This window comes from Acinonyx jubatus, chromosome D3 (assembly GCF_027475565.1).
Source record: "Acinonyx jubatus isolate Ajub_Pintada_27869175 chromosome D3, VMU_Ajub_asm_v1.0, whole genome shotgun sequence".
Lineage (NCBI taxonomy): Eukaryota > Metazoa > Chordata > Mammalia > Carnivora > Felidae > Acinonyx > Acinonyx jubatus.
The window spans coordinates 37,564,635-37,582,872 of NC_069392.1; the positions used below are offsets into that span (position 1 = coordinate 37,564,635).

The 18,238-nt window shown below is 42.0% G+C and overlaps 1 protein-coding gene across 34 annotated transcripts in view; it reads left to right on the top strand.

Moving 5' to 3' along the window:
- The window catches only part of EPB41L3 (erythrocyte membrane protein band 4.1 like 3), a 227,110-nt gene that overhangs the window by 185,760 nt on the left and 23,112 nt on the right, over nucleotides 1–18,238 (top strand). For 27 of the 34 annotated variants that reach the window (XM_053205952.1, XM_053205945.1, XM_053205950.1 and 24 more), the window contains 6 exons: nucleotides 1,579–1,797; nucleotides 2,131–2,218; nucleotides 7,049–7,201; nucleotides 10,802–10,899; nucleotides 11,771–11,946; nucleotides 15,295–15,515. In XM_053205952.1, the coding sequence (XP_053061927.1) occupies nucleotides 1,579–1,797; nucleotides 2,131–2,218; nucleotides 7,049–7,201; nucleotides 10,802–10,899; nucleotides 11,771–11,946; nucleotides 15,295–15,515 (955 nt within the window). The remainder of the gene's footprint in view (nucleotides 1–1,578; nucleotides 1,798–2,130; nucleotides 2,219–7,048; nucleotides 7,202–10,801; nucleotides 10,900–11,770; nucleotides 11,947–15,294; nucleotides 15,516–18,238) is intronic. The other 7 variants (XM_053205943.1, XM_053205957.1, XM_053205961.1 and 4 more) reach the window with 1 other exon arrangement.

The following is an 18,238-nucleotide window of genomic DNA, read 5'->3' on the forward strand; positions in this document are numbered from 1 at the left end:
AATGATTAATTCATTTTGGGGAAAGAAGACCCAGAGAAAGGAATCGAATGTAAAACTATTCTTGTGCGATGACTGAGCTCTGCGTGTGAAAGGAGTTTCCTTTATGAGGCTGGCCTGGGTTTGCTGTGTGTTCTGGGCTTTTCCGCATCCTGCCTTGGAACCCCTGGCTCTCGCACCCTGGTTGGCAGTCAGTTTGCAGCCAGTCAGGGTGACGTTGTGCCATGTGTGCTGGGTTTTCTGTGTAAGCCTCACATCCTCCTTGGAGGGCTTTTCAGAAAAGGGGAAGGACTCAAAAAAGCTCTGGTGCCTTGCTATGAGTAAAAATAATTCCAGCAGGCATGTTAGGAGAAGGGCAAAAAATAGTTACAGAGGATTTCTTTTACATGTGCCTGAAATCGAAGACAATGTAGGATTTTTTTATTTAAAGATAACTTTTTAATAATATTGAGGAACCACTTAATTGTGGCTAATTGATTGGTCATAGAGCCAAATACACCTGGATTTGAAATGCAGTGCACGCATGGTTCCCATCTATTTGTGCAATGTTTACAGAGTGAGTCTGTATCACATGGAGTTTCCTTCACATTTAGAGGGGACCTTAGGACTTTAATCATAGTCTTCAGCTTCAACCGATTAACAGTTTATCTCTTACATGAAAGGTATTTGTATATTTTATTATACCTCTATGCTGGGCCTTGAAGAGTATTTTTAAACGTCATCAATGTTAACACTTACCTTGGGGTCTTCTGCAGTTAGTATTAGATCTATAGATCTTGAAAAGCAGAGTAACAGGGGAGATAAGTCTGCTATTAATGGAGATACTTGCATGATTTCTCGGCCAAATTAGGTGGAACATGTTTTGTATTCCGTGAATAGAAAGCTGTTTACTTTTAATGAGGAGGTTCTCAGATTTTAAAGTAGTAAGTCTGCAGAGTTAATCTTCCTATCAATTGGATTCTAGAAAGTCCGCTAAATAAAAAAAAAAAAAAAAGAGAGAGAGAGAGAGAGAGAGAACTTGAAACAGGAGAAATTGTTCTCATAAAGAGACCACTGCATGAGGAATGCAAGAGGTCGAGAGCAGAGTTTATGATGGTGTAGCTGTTGAGTTAGCTGAAATCTGTCTCGGTTGTAGGGCAGGACCTTTAACCAAGACTTTAAAATGAAACTTCCTTAAGGCTAGTAGAGACCTAATAACTGCATTTAACAGCACCATTTTTGTATGATAATTCCCCCAACCAGAGATTGCAGTGAGTGTGTTGAGGGCTCATTTATTTGATTTTAAATGTTAGTTCTTGTAAAAGATGTTAAAGGAACAGGTCATGAGGTTTCTTTTACTCTGTGCTTTAGTTATAAAAGCTTGTTTTATTATGAACATTGGCTTGCCTCTAGATGCCCTTAAATATTGTATTTTGTAGCCAAGCATTTTCCCCTGACATCCCAATCAAAATACAGATGAAGGAAAATTCTAGTGAGATTTTTCAACAGGAAGAAATCGCTTACAGTACAATATGTATCAAGTGGCCTGCTTTTCACATGTCCTAATACTGGCTTTTTGCCTTGTCTTTTGGTTCCTGGAAGGTACTACCTCTGCCTACAGTTGCGAGATGACATCGTGTCCGGAAGGCTGCCCTGCTCCTTTGTCACCCTGGCCCTGTTGGGCTCCTACACTGTCCAGTCAGAACTTGGAGACTATGACCCAGATGAATGCGGGAATGATTACATTAGTGAGTTCCGCTTCGCCCCAAACCACACGAAAGAACTGGAAGACAAAGTGATCGAGCTGCACAAGAGCCACAGGTCAGTGCAGAAACCCTGAAGACATGCGACTTAGCGTGTGCCTGGGTGGGTGAGCCTCACTGGTACCACCTGCTTTTCCCAGGACTGATTTCAGTGGCATGCAGGTTGGGACTGCAGCAGAGTGAGGTTCTGTACTTGGTACAATTCTTGGTAGTTACATTGTGGCTCCGATGCTCTTTGAGAGCCTTTTGTCTTGTTATTCTCCCCCACCCCCTGCCGACCACAAACCTGCTAGTGCCTCTTTGGGGACTTGCTTAGTATATAGCCAGGGGCTAAGTGGGAAGTATTACAGAGAGCAAAGCAGCATCGTAACACATTTTTTTTTCTTATCAGAGGAATGACGCCAGCAGAAGCAGAGATGCATTTCTTGGAAAATGCCAAAAAGCTGTCCATGTATGGGGTCGATTTACATCATGCCAAGGTACGCATTTTTCAAACCCCAACCTTCCTATTCAGTTGTATTAAATTCAAGGTTATTATTAATACAGGCCGATGATTTTTACTACAGGCATTATAAACAAAAACTGGGGGATTCCAATCCGTGCTTGCTTTTAAGGCCTACTCAATGATAAAGCACATTCAGCTCTCTGATACTTGGACTGAAGGGTTTGCTCTGCATGGCTCAAACTCCCATTGCTCCTGGCCTCAGCTCCTGAAAGGTCACAGTAGGCAAAGCCTCTGATTGCCTGTTGGTTCAGTTATAAATGTATCTTCACATCACAAGCTCCTAACTCAGCCCCCTTCCCTGTCACAGTTTTATCTCCCACTTTGTGCCAACACGTGCCCTTTGCTTCTGCCAGATCCTGTCTCTGCCTTTTCCCTGAATATGCCTATCTTTCTCTGGGCTGTCCTCCTTCCTGTCTACCTGTCCAAACTTGGCCAACTGTCCAAGACCCAATCGTCACATCTCTTATGTGCCAAGTGCTCTTTATGCCTCTGTCCTGGGTGATCACCCGGCACATAGCAAATACCTGTTAAATTGAAATAACTCTGTAGAACTTGGGTTCTCTGACAGACAATCAGTGCTTTGAAATAAGGTTATAATTTTGAAGCTCAACTAAAATTAACCTCCCAAGCTAAGGCTTGCCTAGTTGATTGGTGGTCGGCGAAATGTTAAAATTCTATCTTGGCTACGGAGTCTTTTGAAGAAGTTGGGACCAGGCTGTAGGAGGGTTGAGGTGGCGAAGATGCATAAAGCTGTTTACTTTGGGTCACACTTTTCCCATAATCTCTGTATTTTTCAGCAGTGAGAGAATGACTGTAGGGGCTATTAGTCTATTATTTGAGCAGCTATGAACAAAGGTACTGGAGAAGCACAGGAAGCCTTACGAAAACTTTCATCCAAAACATAGGAATTTGTTAGGATTGTGGGGATCGATGCTGGAACTTTTAGTAGCCTTAAAAAGATGAGTGTTTGAAGTTCAGAGGCAGTTTCTTCTGACTTGGGCTGTCAAGAGACTATCACTCCCGTATGGGAACGTGCCTTTAGTACTAACGGACTGCATAGTCACCAGTTTTGGGACCCAAGGAACACGCAGTTAACGGGCTTCCAGGCATTCAAGTATCTTACACCGTCAAGGTTGGGGCCAAGAAATGAAGAGAGTTTCAGCTGGCTCGCACCAACCCAGGGGACCCGTCTATGATCTGCAGGCTCTGTTGATGCTAGAAGTAAGGCCCCTCCCTGGTTGGCTCTCAGTAAGCAGACTGATCCCCACTGAGTTTGGACAAGGAAATGGTGGCCATCCAATAAACGCAGGTTTGATTGCTTATGTCTGCAGACCATGCTGTAGATCATACAGGACAGGCACTTCCAAGGCCTGAAGGCCTGAACACTAGCAAAATCTCATAGACTCGGCTGGGGCATACCTATCTGAGGGATGTGTCGGTACATGGAATGCCGAGCTCTTTGACATTGGTGTGTAATTACAACAGCAGCTATAGCTCTATTTCCTTGCCAGTTTGTTATTCTGTTTTTTCACTTCTTTCTCACTCAGATAAGAAAATGTTGTGTATTTTATGCTATAGAAGGCAGGATGAGGATTTTAAAAAAGATAGGGACATACGCTAAGATTGCTTTTCTCTTCGAGCTTTTCCCTAGGTGGCTAACAGATAAGGAAACAAGAAGGAAATGAAGGTAGCCTGAAAATTCGAGCAAATTGAAAGCTTGTTTTTTGAGTTACATTACTCACGATGAATCACTTACTGCCCAGGAAAAATAAATAAGTAAAAGATTAGGGCATACATTTGGGGCAGTACAGCTCTAGATTTATCAGTGTTCCTATCAGTACAAATAAAAATCACTTAACATTGCTATAGCTACTAAATTAAAATAGATCACTGCTTTTTCATTCACTAATACGATTTGAAATCACGCCAATTAAAAAGAAAGAGTTAAGGAAGCACCAATGCAGCCTATTACAGGATTTCATCTGAATATTAAGTATAACGAATGTTCAGCTGCGGACTCCCATTTTCTGGCACAGCCACACTCCATCATTTCAAGGAGGAAATTTACTGAATTAAATTAGAACTGATTTCCGGTTATAAGTGAGATGCTTCTCTTCTGTGGATGGTATAAAGCTCTGGGCTTTAGGGCCTATTTAGAATTTCTGAATTGTGATTTTGGACTCCATGGCTCTATAAAGAATACCTAACATATTATTAGATGCGGGTCCCTTGTTTTGGAAAACCTATTCTAAATGCTTTGTCTTTTTTTCTTAGGAAGACTGCCTCTGCTTGTTTGTCATTTAATGTCAGTCTGAGTAGGTGCTGTCGGAGTCATTTATTCCATATAAGATTCTGAAATACAGCTAAAACTCCTTACTGGGTATCCCATGGACCAAGTGATAAGTGAAGGATGCAGAGTTTGAGCAGTGATTTTAAATTAAGGGAATAGTACACTCATTTATTTTAATTATGGTAGACTGAGACCATCCAGATCTCCCTTCAGTGCTCTCTGCTAAAGGGAGCATCTAATGTGTTTATTGGTAGGGAAACACCCACGTCCCCAGTAAAGACCGCGGTGACAGCTTTCAGTACAAAAAAATTACCAAGCTGACGTCAGGACTACGGGCTGTGGCAGAACACTTGATAATCAAATATGTTACTCTGTTGTTACTTCGGAATAACGACATGGAAATGTTGGTTCAGTGTAAAACCCCACCTATTCCTGACGTTTTCTTTCTTCCCTTGCCCTCTCTTTCAACAAACGTGTGATGGCTTAATGCCTGCTAGGGAGGTGCTGTCTGACCGCTGATTGGGCAAAGGTAAAACAGAGCTCCTGCCCTCAAGCAGCTTCCAGTCTTGAGGAGAGCAAGGTATGGGAGGGAGCTGATTGGAGCGCCACTTGCTTGGGGTGTGCTGGCCACGACAGAATGATACAGGGACGCGGGAGGCCTGTGTGGTGGAGAGGAGGGGTCAGAGGAGGCTTCCTCATCTTCCCCAGGAGGGATTCTGGCTTCTCGTTACTCAAAGACACTAATGGGTGATTTAAAAATAATAATAACAACGAAAGAGCTTTTAAGTGTCCTTTCTTCCGTAGGTCAAAGGCCTAGTTCCCCAACTAAGCTCTGTATTTATCACCCAGAAAGCGAATGAAGGACCTTTAATCAAACAGTACTCCCCTCGTGCCTGCATTTCTGCTCCGGGCGCGAGGAGTCACCTCTGAGCGGCCCTGTGAGCACATTGGTGGTTCTGAAGGATCAATAGTGCCAGCTATTTGTCAGTATCAGGCTCTAGCTCTTCCAATTGCTCGTTCAGATGAAAGCCCCTGATAAATGGTGGACAGTTTCTGGTCTTTGAGCTCTCCTCAGAATTTAATTATGTTGTAATATCCTGCCATCAAGTATTTCCACTTGTGTAGAGTAATTTTGTACCTTAATGGAGCGATCTGTTTCCAGGGTAAAATATTTCATTTTAATCCAGTTAGATGGTATTTGTAGACTTAAATTTCCTAGAGATGGACCGAAATATTTATTTTTGATTCTGGAAATGTTCATTTTCTGCCTTGCACTGGCAAGATTGAGGAAGTAAATGCCCACAGTGGGGATGAGTCAGACTCTCCTGTTTGGATTCTTCCATATCCCCCTCCCCTCTTCACCGCTGCAGAGTGACTCAGTTCCAGGGACAGTCCTGCTGATTAATATGTGGCAGAAGACCTCAGCTTCACCTCCTATGTGCCCCCTGCTTCCAACATCCAGTGTGACAAGGAGATGGGGATGGAGCCTCACACACAGTCCTGCCTTCTGTCCTTTGTGTCTCCCCCACTCAGGGCCATCACATGGGTTGATTTTACCCCGTTTCACCCAAATACAACATGTGGGGGGCATAGGCTGGACACACTCGGTCTCCTGAGCTTTATATGACCTCCCTGATGACCTCTGATCTCTGAGACTTCTCATCCCACATCCCTAGGAAGTGACCTAAAGGTGAAGTAAATGTGCCAAGTAGCAGAACAACAAGCTATAAATATAGCATGCTCCTACTTAAAAAAAGAAAACTATATACCTATAGAAAATGTGCTGATATTCATGTATGTGAACCGGTTTTCAAATGTGACTGCAACTGGGCAGTGTGTGTGTTCTAGGCACGTTGGGGAAGTACGCTCGTAATTTAAAAAATGATTTTATATTTAAATTTCACTCTGACACTAATGGTATGTAAAAAAGATTTTTTTCTAAGGCTCTCTTTTAACGGAACAAACTCCAAAACACTCTTGAGAAGGGGCAGAGCCTCTCTGTTAGTATACATATCAGCTGAACGTTCTATCTCTGCAGCCAGGCTGCTCATATTCAATTGGGAAGGACCCTTCACCTCTCCATGCCGGAAAAGTGTCCTCCTCTGTAAACTAGGAACAGTCATAGCACCTCTCTCGAAATATCACCGTAAAAATGAAAGGAGTTAATACACATTAAACGGCTGTAACCATTTTAGAAGGGCAGCGATGATTTCTTCCTGCTATTAACACATCATCTGGTCGACCTTCTCTGTGTGCGGTATTTACATTGTAAGATACCTGAGCGTGAGCCAGTTTAACTCTGACATATCTCCATAATGATTAGTATCTTCATTAGGAGCCTATTACTTAGTGGCAGTGTTTAAAAAAAAAAAATGGCTGCAGTGTTCTTCGTATTTAAATTAGAGCTATAGGTAGTCAACTATAGCTTCTTTCATGGAAGCTTAAATCCCCTACTCAGCTGTCAGTGGAAAAAAGTGAAATACTGATCCATTGTTTCTTGGTGCTCTTTTCCAGGATTCTGAAGGAGTAGAAATTATGCTAGGAGTTTGTGCGAGTGGTCTGTTGATATATCGTGACCGACTGAGAATAAACAGATTTGCCTGGCCTAAGGTTCTAAAAATTTCATACAAACGGAACAACTTTTACATTAAGATACGGCCAGGAGAGGTAAGTAGCCCCGCATTTGCGTGTACCTTGAACAAAAAGGCACCTGATGGCAAACAAAGATTTAAATTGCCTGCGCCCAAGTTCTGAACATCATAGGACATGGTGATTTCTGTCTCAGTGCCGAGGAGAATTTATCGTAGACTTGTCTGATAAACAGCAATAAATAAAACATTTGCTTCTTTTCAGTGGTTTGATTCTAATTTTGTCCCAGTGCATAGATTGAAAAAGTTTTATTTTTGAAGCTTTTAATGTAAAATCGGGATTTGTGAACAATGTTTTGTATATTTCCAACTGCGGTATAAAAGAAACTCTTAGGTGCTAAACCTTTTGTGAATAAAAAAATAGATTTCTTCCTGTTTGTCTCTGTTTTACATGTCCATGACCTGTCTTTGTACTCCAAATCTGTTGGCACCCTAACATGTATAGCTTAGCGATAATGTGATCAAAGCACAAGAAAGATTATAGCAAGAGACACCAAGGGTAAATTACATAAGCGTCTCATAGCCTCGTACATTTCTGCCTTTTTCTTTCCATCAGGTAGACTGATGAAAAAATCAAAATCGTTAACTTATCATTGCTCCTCGGGTACAACCATCCTGAACTACTTATATCCTCCAAAGTGGTTTACACATAACGGGAGATATTTACCACCTATGATCTGTTTAATAGATGATGAATAAACATCCAGTTTCTAACGAGCATGCATAATCTAATGGAGGCAGGCAGAGTTCTAAGTTGGCAGCTCATCCGTGTCTCTGAACTTTTTCTGGTACAATACAGAATGATCTCCTGTCTTCCAAGTCAGCCTGTCCATTGGTGGAAAATGTAATTTAAAAATCAGGTTATATGTGATGTAATGTGATGCATGGTGACTACAGTTATAATGCTGTACAGTATATGTGAAAGTTGCTAAGAAAACAGATCTTAAAAGTTCTCATCACAAGAAAAAAGATCTGTAACTATGTGTGGTGATAATACACATAAACATTGAATCATGTTATACACCCACAACTAACATAATGTTATATGTCCGTTGTACCTCACTTTAAACATATTTTTAAATCATACTATAAAACAAGGAATCCTGTTTAAATATAAAGTCAAACTTGTCTGTGAAGACTGAAATAATCTGGAAGCTTTTCATGTAAATACCTGAAATTAGTTTTTTATAATTCCCTAAAATTGCATATTAAACTTATAACCGATAATATGTTTGGTTCATCCAACATTTACTAAGCGAGCACCTGTTTATCGTTGAGCACGATGTTGGTCCCTATCCTTAAGGGACTTTCTGTTTGGCAAAGAATCAGTCTCGTGCACTTAGAATTCTGTCGTCATGATATGTATCGCACATAGGAGAAAATTCTACATAACGTGGAACAAACAGGCTGGGGTGAGGGCCCAGATGGGAACACTGGAGAAATGCATCAGGAGACAGTAGTGAGCCATGGGAGGTTTTCAAGAGGACGTGATACGCTAGATGAATAATTTGGAATGAAACTCTGCAGGTTAGCAATGAGATGTGGTAAGACCTAAACTAGGGCAGAGGCTGTGGGAATAGAACAGAAGGAGCAACTGTGAGGGAGGTTTCAGAAACAGAACCAGTAGGTCTTGGACACAGGGTGGAGGAGGGTGCTAAAGAGGGGAAGGAGTCCATGATGATCAGAGGCCTTCCCTTGGCATGCGTGAAGTTGATGGACGTGATATTATTAGATAAGAGGGGAAAACAGAGAATTTCAGAAAAAAAAAATTAAATTCCTCTGAGACATTTTCAGGGGGTGATTCTTGCATAGTAAGAAATACAGGTTTAAAGGAGTCATCCACTGCATCCATTCTATTGGAGGCCTCAGGCAGGAAATAAGTTGCCCAGAGAACAAAGGAAGTTAGAAAAGAAGAGACCCTCAGACAGAAACCCTGGGTGACATCACTTTTTGAGAGGGAAGAGTAGGCAGAAGAGGACCGTAGGGGGATGAAGAAAAGCAACCAGAGAAAGAAAAGGGGCAGGAAACAGTCCCAAGTGACAAGGAGACGAGATTCTGGGCACATGATGAACCAGCGGGGCCAGATGCTATTGACAAGACGTGTGGGCTAAGAACTAAGAAAAGTGCGTCGACTTGACAAAGCCCGGTGTGACACTGAAGAGTTCGAGAAGATGGTGGGAGGACCCTGCAGGTGGCAGTGAGGTAAGGGGTGCAGTAGCCAAGGCTTCTCCTTCTTGACCTTTGTCAAGGAGCGAGATGGGGTTGTGTTTCAGGCAGAAGCAGGCTCCAAGAAAGTTGCCCCCCCCCGCCACTTTTTTACAATCATGTAAATAGGCTGAGAAGAATGAGTGAGGGAGAAAATGAGTGGTGGCACAAAGGCTCTGAAGAGGTTGAGAAATTGGTACAAAGCACAGAGAGAGAGAGAAGCATTCAAACAGCGTGAGGATAGCAGGAAAGAAAACCTGCCCGGCTTCTTGGCAGCCGCGAGCACGAGTATGGTGCATATTAGATGCGGGATGAATAACTGAAGGATGGTTTAGTCACGATCCAGAATGCTCTGGTTTGCTGATTGGCTGCAGCTGTTGGCCAATAGCGGTTTTTACAACTTACCCCTCCGTGTGAACGTCCAGAGTGAGTGAAAAATTGGGAAAGGCAGTTGTAGTTGGAATAGCTTGTGATGTATTTCCCAGCCTCCCCACCCCCAACCCCAGCTCGTCCCTCTCAAATAAGAAATCGAAGTCAAGCATAGTTATATCTCCTATGCCACACATAAGGCCCCTCTTCTTGGTTCTTTGCTATGTAAATTACTTTTTTTCTGTTGACTGTGTCAACAGTCCAGTTGTTTAATGCTCTTTTGGAAAGCTTTTACTGTTTAAAATGATTGCCCTCTGGTGGCCTGATGCATACTGTCGGCAGAAAATAAATAAATATTGAGCATCTGCCATAATAATATTAAAATACATTAGGAAGTCGGATATTTTGCCTTGAGAAATCAAATGGCTGATAGATTATCATCTGAACTATACATGCTGAAAGATAGGAAATCGTGTTCTCCCTATCTATGTTTGTATATATAATATCAAATAATCCATAGATTAGAATGCATAAACAAAATCAGCAATATCTGATACCAAGTCATCAAATACCTAGGACATATGCATATATTCCTACCAGATCCTGGGAGAAAATGTCTTCCTGAAAATGCTGTAGACTCCAAACATTGTGTTTATTCCTGTATGTATATTCCAGTTGAAGTCATGGTGTCATAGAGACACCATGAAAATAAGGCTTAAAAATGAGATCAGGACAAATTGGCCTCTGGAAGAAATCCCGATGCTGTCTTTTTTTGCATTCCGTTTTCATAAAATCCATACTCGGACATAAAACACACGCATAATGCGGTTATCTATGTCTGCAGCATTTTAAGGAGAATAAATGCAAGATTGTTTTTTTAATGAATAATATGTATAGCATGAATTCTGCAAATAGCGCTTGATTTTGTGAGTAAAGGAAAAAACTTGTGGGGGGCATGATTTGTAAATGATTTTCTTTTATTTATAATTGCAAACCTGACTTTACTCCTCAATATGTGTTTGTTTGTTTGTTTGTTTTAATTTAGTTTGAACAATTTGAAAGCACCATCGGGTTTAAGCTGCCAAACCATCGAGCTGCCAAACGTTTATGGAAAGTATGTGTTGAACATCACACATTTTTCAGGTAGGTCAAGACGATTTCATTTCTTCCTCAGGAAGAATTAGAACAATTGGAATCACTTCTACTGAAAAAGTTTGTGGGGAAGAATGTGGAAGAATATCCTTTCTATTCCTTCAAGTTCACTGTCACCAGGTTTCTTGACAAGAAATCTTTATCTGCCCTGCTTCCCCTTTCTTTATTACCTTTAGTGTCCTTTCATTATTTTTATAAGATGCCCACTTCAAGGATTCAATCCCTTCCTTAACATTTCAGTCATTTCTTAATACACTGGGCTCCTTTGTTTACTCAGACTATCAGATTTGTTTCTATGAAATAGCAAATTTTATCACCGTCTTCTTCACCAAGATCACCTATTTAATTGTTCTTTGGGTTTATAGAACCATAAACTCTTCAGTTGCATGAGATGTTAAAGTTCACGGAGTCCAGGCCAACTCCCATTGTATTTATAGCCTCTCTACAACTCCCTGGTTGACATGTACTGTGGGAATTGATTTTTTTTCCTATAAAATCACATTTGGGGCGCCTGGGTGGCTCCATCAGTTAAGCACCCGACTCCGGCTCAGGTCATGATCTCACGGCTAGTGGGTTCGAGCCCCACATCAGGCTCTGTGCTGACAGCTCAGAGCCTGGAGCCTGCTTCGGATTCTGTGTCTTCCTCTCTGCCCCTCCCCATTCGTGCTTTGTCTGTCCGTCTGTCTGTCTGTCTCTCCCTGTCTCTCAAAAATAAATACTTAAAAAATTTTTAAACCACATGCATTTAACATGTTATATGTTAAACGCACAAAGCACTTTACCTTTGGCTGAAAAAGTTGAGATAGCATTCTTAATGTTGGACTCAACAGTCTCTCTCGCATTTTTTCTTTAATATCTTTAGACTGTTGTTACCAGAAGCACCTCCAAAGAAATTCCTTACCTTGGGCTCCAAGTTTCGTTACAGTGGCAGGACGCAAGCCCAAACGAGAAGAGCCAGCGCGTTGATAGATCGTCCTGCCCCTTACTTCGAACGCTCATCCAGCAAACGCTACACCATGTCTCGCAGCTTGGATGGAGGTAGGCATCACTTCCTAACCTTTAGTAATAATAATCACGAATGGCCACCCAGAAATAGTATGAAACCATCCCAAGCTTTCAGTGAACATAGGTCCTCTTGAGAAGAGAGTGAAATAAAAAGCACTCGGTCCGTGGCCCAGTGACAAGTTGTAACCCCCACCCTCGGGGACAAAAAAAAAAAAAAAAAAAAAAAAGGTGCCTCGGTGAGTGTAAGGTCTGTTATTGGTAGATGTATATAAAATTACTCCATAAAAGAATGATGCTTAGGGAATGAAGAGCGTAGCTTTCATCAGCCAGCACCCCAAATTTGGAGAAAGATTATCTCATTCTAAATACAGTGTCACGTACTCTGTAAGTAACTTGGTTCTCTTATTGGCAGATCTTAAATGATTACCGGGTTGTTTCAGTCAGTTTGTTTCAGAAGGAAGACCATAAGTTAAATTTATCTCTGTTTCTGCAAAATTTTCAGGGATAAATTGTGACTGTTTCCAGTCAGTGCGTGATAGCTGATAGAAAGGATGACATTTAAATGGTAGAGCCAGAGGCTGCAAGTTAAATCCTCCTGTTAATATTAATTACTGCACCAGATGGACTGGGGGAGCATTGCCATGTAAATGTTCTCCACCGTTAAGTCAAATGCGGAAGTTAAACAGGGAGAGGATCACGTAAATAACATTTCTAAGGAATGACATAGTAGTGAGTTTTTAGCAATTTTTGTCTTGTGTGACAGTTTTGTGTTGCCGTCCATAGTTTCGCACAAATGTGCTTCCTTCAACAACACACGGCAGCTGGAATAATACTTAGAAAGTGATTCATGGCTGGGGTGCCTGGGTGGCTCTGTTGGGTAAGCCTCTGACTTCAACTCAGGTCATGATCTCGTGGTTCACGAGTTTAAGCCCCGCATGGGGCTCTGTGCTGACAGCTCAGAGCCTGGAGCCTGCTTCACATTCTGTCTCCCTCTCTCTTTGCTCCTCCCCCACTTTCTCTCTCCCTCTCTCTCTCTCTCTCTCTCTCTCTCTCTCTCTCAAAAATAAGTAAACATTAAAAAAAATTAAAAAAAGAAAGTGACGCATGGCCAAGTCTCTGCTTCTAATTCCACGTGGAGATTAGTGGTTTTATAGAAAACGTATCTGTGTATATAAAAAGAGTAAGTTTCTAGCATGTGTGTACAACTTTAATAATAAGCAAAAACATAAAATAGTCAAAATAGAGTAAAAACAAGTAAAAATAACGAAGTTACAAGTGCCTGGGCTCCCCTTCCTCCTTATATTTTTGCCACTGCTCACCACAGTCCCGGCTCTCTCTTCCCTTTCCCTGTAGCCCAATGTGGCTGATTGGGTGGCATACTCCCTGAATCCTCCGATTTAGAGGATTGTATTTTGCTAATGGAATACTTTATAAACAGTTGGTAGAGGAAGTCAAAATTGTGTCAGTTGTGCTATATTATGTATGTTACTGGTGAAGCAGAAAAGCACTCACCTGGTAGGTAAACCCAGACTGAAGTCCATCCGAGTAGCACCTGGCAAGTGATTTAAACTTGGCCAGGTCTCAGTTTTTGTCACCATCTCTAAAATGGGGGTAAGGCTGTTTGCAAACAAAGAGTGAATGAGACGTGCAAAAGCGTTCTTTCAGGTGTGATAATAATTACATTCATGATTATTCTTATAGGCTTTTGTGAGCTGGCCTATGACGTTAATTAACCATTCTGTATTTTCTAATAGTTGCCTGTTTTTCAAATCTCTAACGTGGAGCTAAACCTTGGGAATAAAGCGTTTATTGGGGCCATTTCGGGTTGAACTCAGATGCTGAAATATTCACGTTAACACTGAAGCTTTTCTTACTGCTTTGTTCCATTTATCCTTTCTCCTTTAGAGAATCTCTGTAAACTCTGTGTATTCCATAAGTCAGTGTCGAAGGAACTTTCGTAGAATCACACCTTTTTTCCCAGGCTCTCATCCACTTTGTTCAGTGATGTGTACCCAAGGGAACACATTTGTTGTGTACGTGGTTTTCCTCATGGCCTTTTGTGTGATAATGATTGTTGACAAGCAAGCAAAAGACAATTGTGAAACAAATGTACTAATAGCATACTGTCTCTTCCTCCCTGCCTGAAAGTGATGTTAGTATGTGTTGTCTCTCACTCTTTGGGGTCCTGCCAATTCCCGTATGTTTCCTGTGGTGTTGAGCAGGGTGCCGTGGCTGCATGTTGGAACACAAGTGGCTTTTTGCAAGTTTGCATCCTCTGTACAACAGCCTAACTGACCCATTGGGAAATTGCATCTCATATGAGCTTTCTCTTATCAGTATGAGGAAATATAAAATATCTTAGTGAAGATACCTTAACAAAATGGTTTAGCTTTGATGAAAGGATTTCAGAATATTTTCTTACGTTTACATTTTAAACTTCCTAAACTATGAAGCTGGTTACATTTTTCCCATGATCAGCTACTGTGTATTGAAAAGAATCATTTGTAAGTTTAAATAAGTTATATACACCTACAACCTAAACTAATGAGTACCAGACTTTAAAAATGTCACTGAATTAAGCATCTTTCACTAAGACATTTCAGCAGGGCTGAAAGGCTGTGTCTTCTACCTTTTATGTTTGCATGTCTTACATCTGCATGGATTTCATGAGCAACATTTGTCTTGTCTTCCCAAAATATCCGAAATGAAGGAGTGTATGCATATCACGGTAATCTTTTTAATGTGCAGTAGAAATTAAAACGTTTCTGCACTCCAGCTGAATAGAGTTGCCGTCCAGATTCTATAATCTCTCCAAATTTTATAATCCCACGAAGATAGTTAATTTTCATTATCAGCCATGGGACTTTTGATACAGTAGGAGTGATGGACTCTTGTAACCATTGCTAACGACTAATTAAAGAACCCAATTCGGTGCTCCTTGTTGAATGGCACTTCCCAAGATGCGTTCAGAGTCAAGTGTATGAGAGCAGTTGTCCGCTGCAGATACCGCTCTTAGCTGTGGGACTCACCACCGGCGCCTGTGCTGGAGCCAGCCAGTTACTCTGTGGGGTAACAGGCTCGCAGCAGCCCAGCTTCCCGCCCCTCCGCTGCCGCCACGCTCGCGCTTGTCCTCACCGCAGAGCCTGAGACTCACTCTGGTGGCCTCGCGACATGAGCGTTTAAGTCATTTTAAAACACTGGTATAGAAGACACACAAAGCTGTGTCTCCGAGAGCGCTTAGGTGCGGGTGCCCGCAGCATTGACTGGAGTTTTCAGACTGGGGAGGGGTACTTTTCTCCATAACGGGGCAATCGGTGGTGCTCTTCAGCCTTCTGACTTAACTATTTCAGACTTTTTTTCTTCGGTTGTATTTGCTTTTAGCGTCAGTGAATGAAAACCATGAAATATACATGAAGGATTCTGTGTCTGCTGCAGAGGTTGGTACTGGCCAGTACGCCACAACAAAGGGCATCTCTCAGACCAACTTGATCACCACTGTGACTCCGGAGAAAAAGGCCGAGGAGGAACGGGACGAGGAAGAGGAGAGACGGAAGAAGGCAGAGGAAGCCACGCCGGTGGCCGCAGTACGGCACGAGGGAAAGGTACATCTCCCAAGCTCCCTCCGAGAGCTTGCTTAGACTTTCACGAGCTACTTAATAATTCTGAGGCTAGAAACCAGGAATGTGTTAATCAGTCAGACTTAGGGTAGTTCCAATTCCAGCAGTAGTCACGTTCATAGGGTCAGTTTCTAAATTATGGTTTCCTCTGTTGACATTTGTCTTCTGGAAGATTTCCTTCTTAACGTTTTGAAAATTTTTATTTGAACTGATATGCTATGTAAGACTTTCAACAGCCGTCCTGTCCGTGTATCTTAAAAATACACTTAGGGCCATATGACACTTTTCTGTTTGGGCTCACGTTTCAGAACTGTCACTAAAATTATTTTCTTTGTTTCTGGCCCCATTCTCCTACCCAAGTACTGTATAGTCTTCTAGATATACAGTAATCACATTGCCATTCTTCTGAGCGCAAGTTACTGAGTGACCGTAGCCTCTGTATTTACACACTATTTCCCCTCTTACCTTGTGACCATAATCTAATCATCAGAGCAGCGAGCAGACATGTTTTGAAAAAAGCTATCAAGGCAGAACTTTGCAAGGGAAGATGGAAGGTGAATTTGGCAGCAATTTCTCCAAGGTGTTCTATTCATCAGATTTCTAAACTTCATTTCACCCAGTATTTCTTTCGGTATGTTTATTTTTGGTCCTCTGGCGTTATAAAGCAACTTTTCAGAAAAATAAAAGTCAGGAAACCTGTAGACAATCTGCTTCTGGTTCAGGATCCTGTAGGTAGCAGAGCAGCTCTCTGAAAGTAGAAGAAAAAGAAACTATATTGGGAGGCTTGTGGGTAATGATGATGGTAAAACAGAGTGGCTCCTGGAATGTACAGAGTGAAAAGAAATACAATAAAAATGTTGTGCAACTCACAAGAATAAAAATGTTGTGCAACTCACAGGTGTGCTAAAACTTGCCCAGATGTGACTCAAAAGTGTTCTTTTGAACTGGGGGTCTTCAAATATAGATTTCTGTCGCTGGGACTCACCTGGGTCTCTAAAGAAAAATGCTTCTTTGGACAAGAGTTACACAGGGATGGGTAGATCCACAACATATTGTAGTTGTGTCAGAATATTCCACGTGAAACCCTATCCATTTTTTTCAAGGTAAGGTCATTTATTTACCAAACACAAAGATAAAAACAGGATAGGAGATGACGGCAAGGATATTGGATCACTCTTGCTGTTAAAACAGGCATGCTTTGTTCTGAGTTTTGTTTCTACACTCTTACTCTCCAATTAAGTCAAGGCAGCTTGTAAATAGGACGTGAGAAAAAGGTAGTATGCCTGAAAAGCAAATGATTTCCATGATTTCCCGAAATCACCCACAGCAGCCGACAATTCTTGTGGATGTATAACTGTGATTAAGTGGCACATTAAAGGAAATGACTTTTAATTTGCTCCCAAAATAGACCCAGGCCGTGTCTCTTTATCGAATTTGAAAAGACCACCAATTTGTTTATATAAAATATAGCACTGAACTATCCTCCCTCCTGCCATTTATGCTAAGGGGAAACAAAAAGACAAAAAATTGTGACTCTCCTAGTCTGAATCTCTGAGAAGCCAGCACTTTGACCCAAATGCCTTCAGAAAGGCAGTGGCCCCAACCTTGTGCTTAGGTAGGCAGATGGCAGTCTTCATTTTCCACAGTGCAAAGCTGTCCTTGAAAAACCACTTAAATAAGTGGCCTGGAAAATTAAACCTTCGTTTTATTCTTCCCCCTCCTCAAAAAGTAACAAAGAGGGAACTCATTTTTTTAACCAAAATGAAAGTATATTACTGAAAATAGTTCTTAAAAGACTGGTCCCCTTGATTGCTTTGAGAGGAGGGATGTTTCCCAGGCTAATGATCACCCCAGGTGCCTGGGCAGCTGTCCGCCAGCAGGGGAACAATGGTCTGCAGGCAGAAGTCAGCTTGTATCCTTTATACATTGTTTTCTCGCTTGAATGAGATATGTGCAGGGTCATGTTTATTTCAAACACAGCGCTTCACGTCAGATGTGAGTTTTGAGAAAAGACCTACTTGTCTAATACCTAAAAGGAGACGCTTCTAATAGATCCGTGATACGATTTTATTTGTGCACGTTCTTACCCTCTTTTTATTTACCAAGTCAGGATTGGGAGTTACAAGCCAGGGCGACTAATTTCCATGCTCTCAAGTCTCTAGGCAAAACACACGTGTACATGCACACACACGTGCACACTCACACAGAGTGTCAGAGAGAGCAGTGGAAGTCTAGCTTCAGGCTCTGTGTGACCTTGAATTGAACTCCTGGGGCCCAGCAGCTTCTGAGCTGTGCCAGGTCCTGTACGGAGCTTGCTGGCTTCCCTCCACGCACACCCACCCCCACCCGGCTCAGCAGCCCTCTACCACCTGCAGAGGAAGCCGGCTGTGGTCCTAGAGGCTGCTGGGGCCAAAGAGAGTGGAAAGGGCCTCTCTTTGCCCTGCAGAAGCTTGAACTCCCCGGGGACACTTTTGTGGGGATGCCTGCCTTTATCATTCATTCTGTTAAGGACTCAAACCAGGGGAGTTACATCTAGTGATCACTCGCTTACGAACAACCTGAAGGCTGGGACATTGTACCTTTCTGTTATTTATGGACCACAAATAATACAAAGGGAAAGGCTGATGGGCCACATCACATGAAAACACATTGTTTTTGCTAGTTACCTTATTGAAGCCCTCCTTTGAGTTTTAAGTTCTGTTTACATC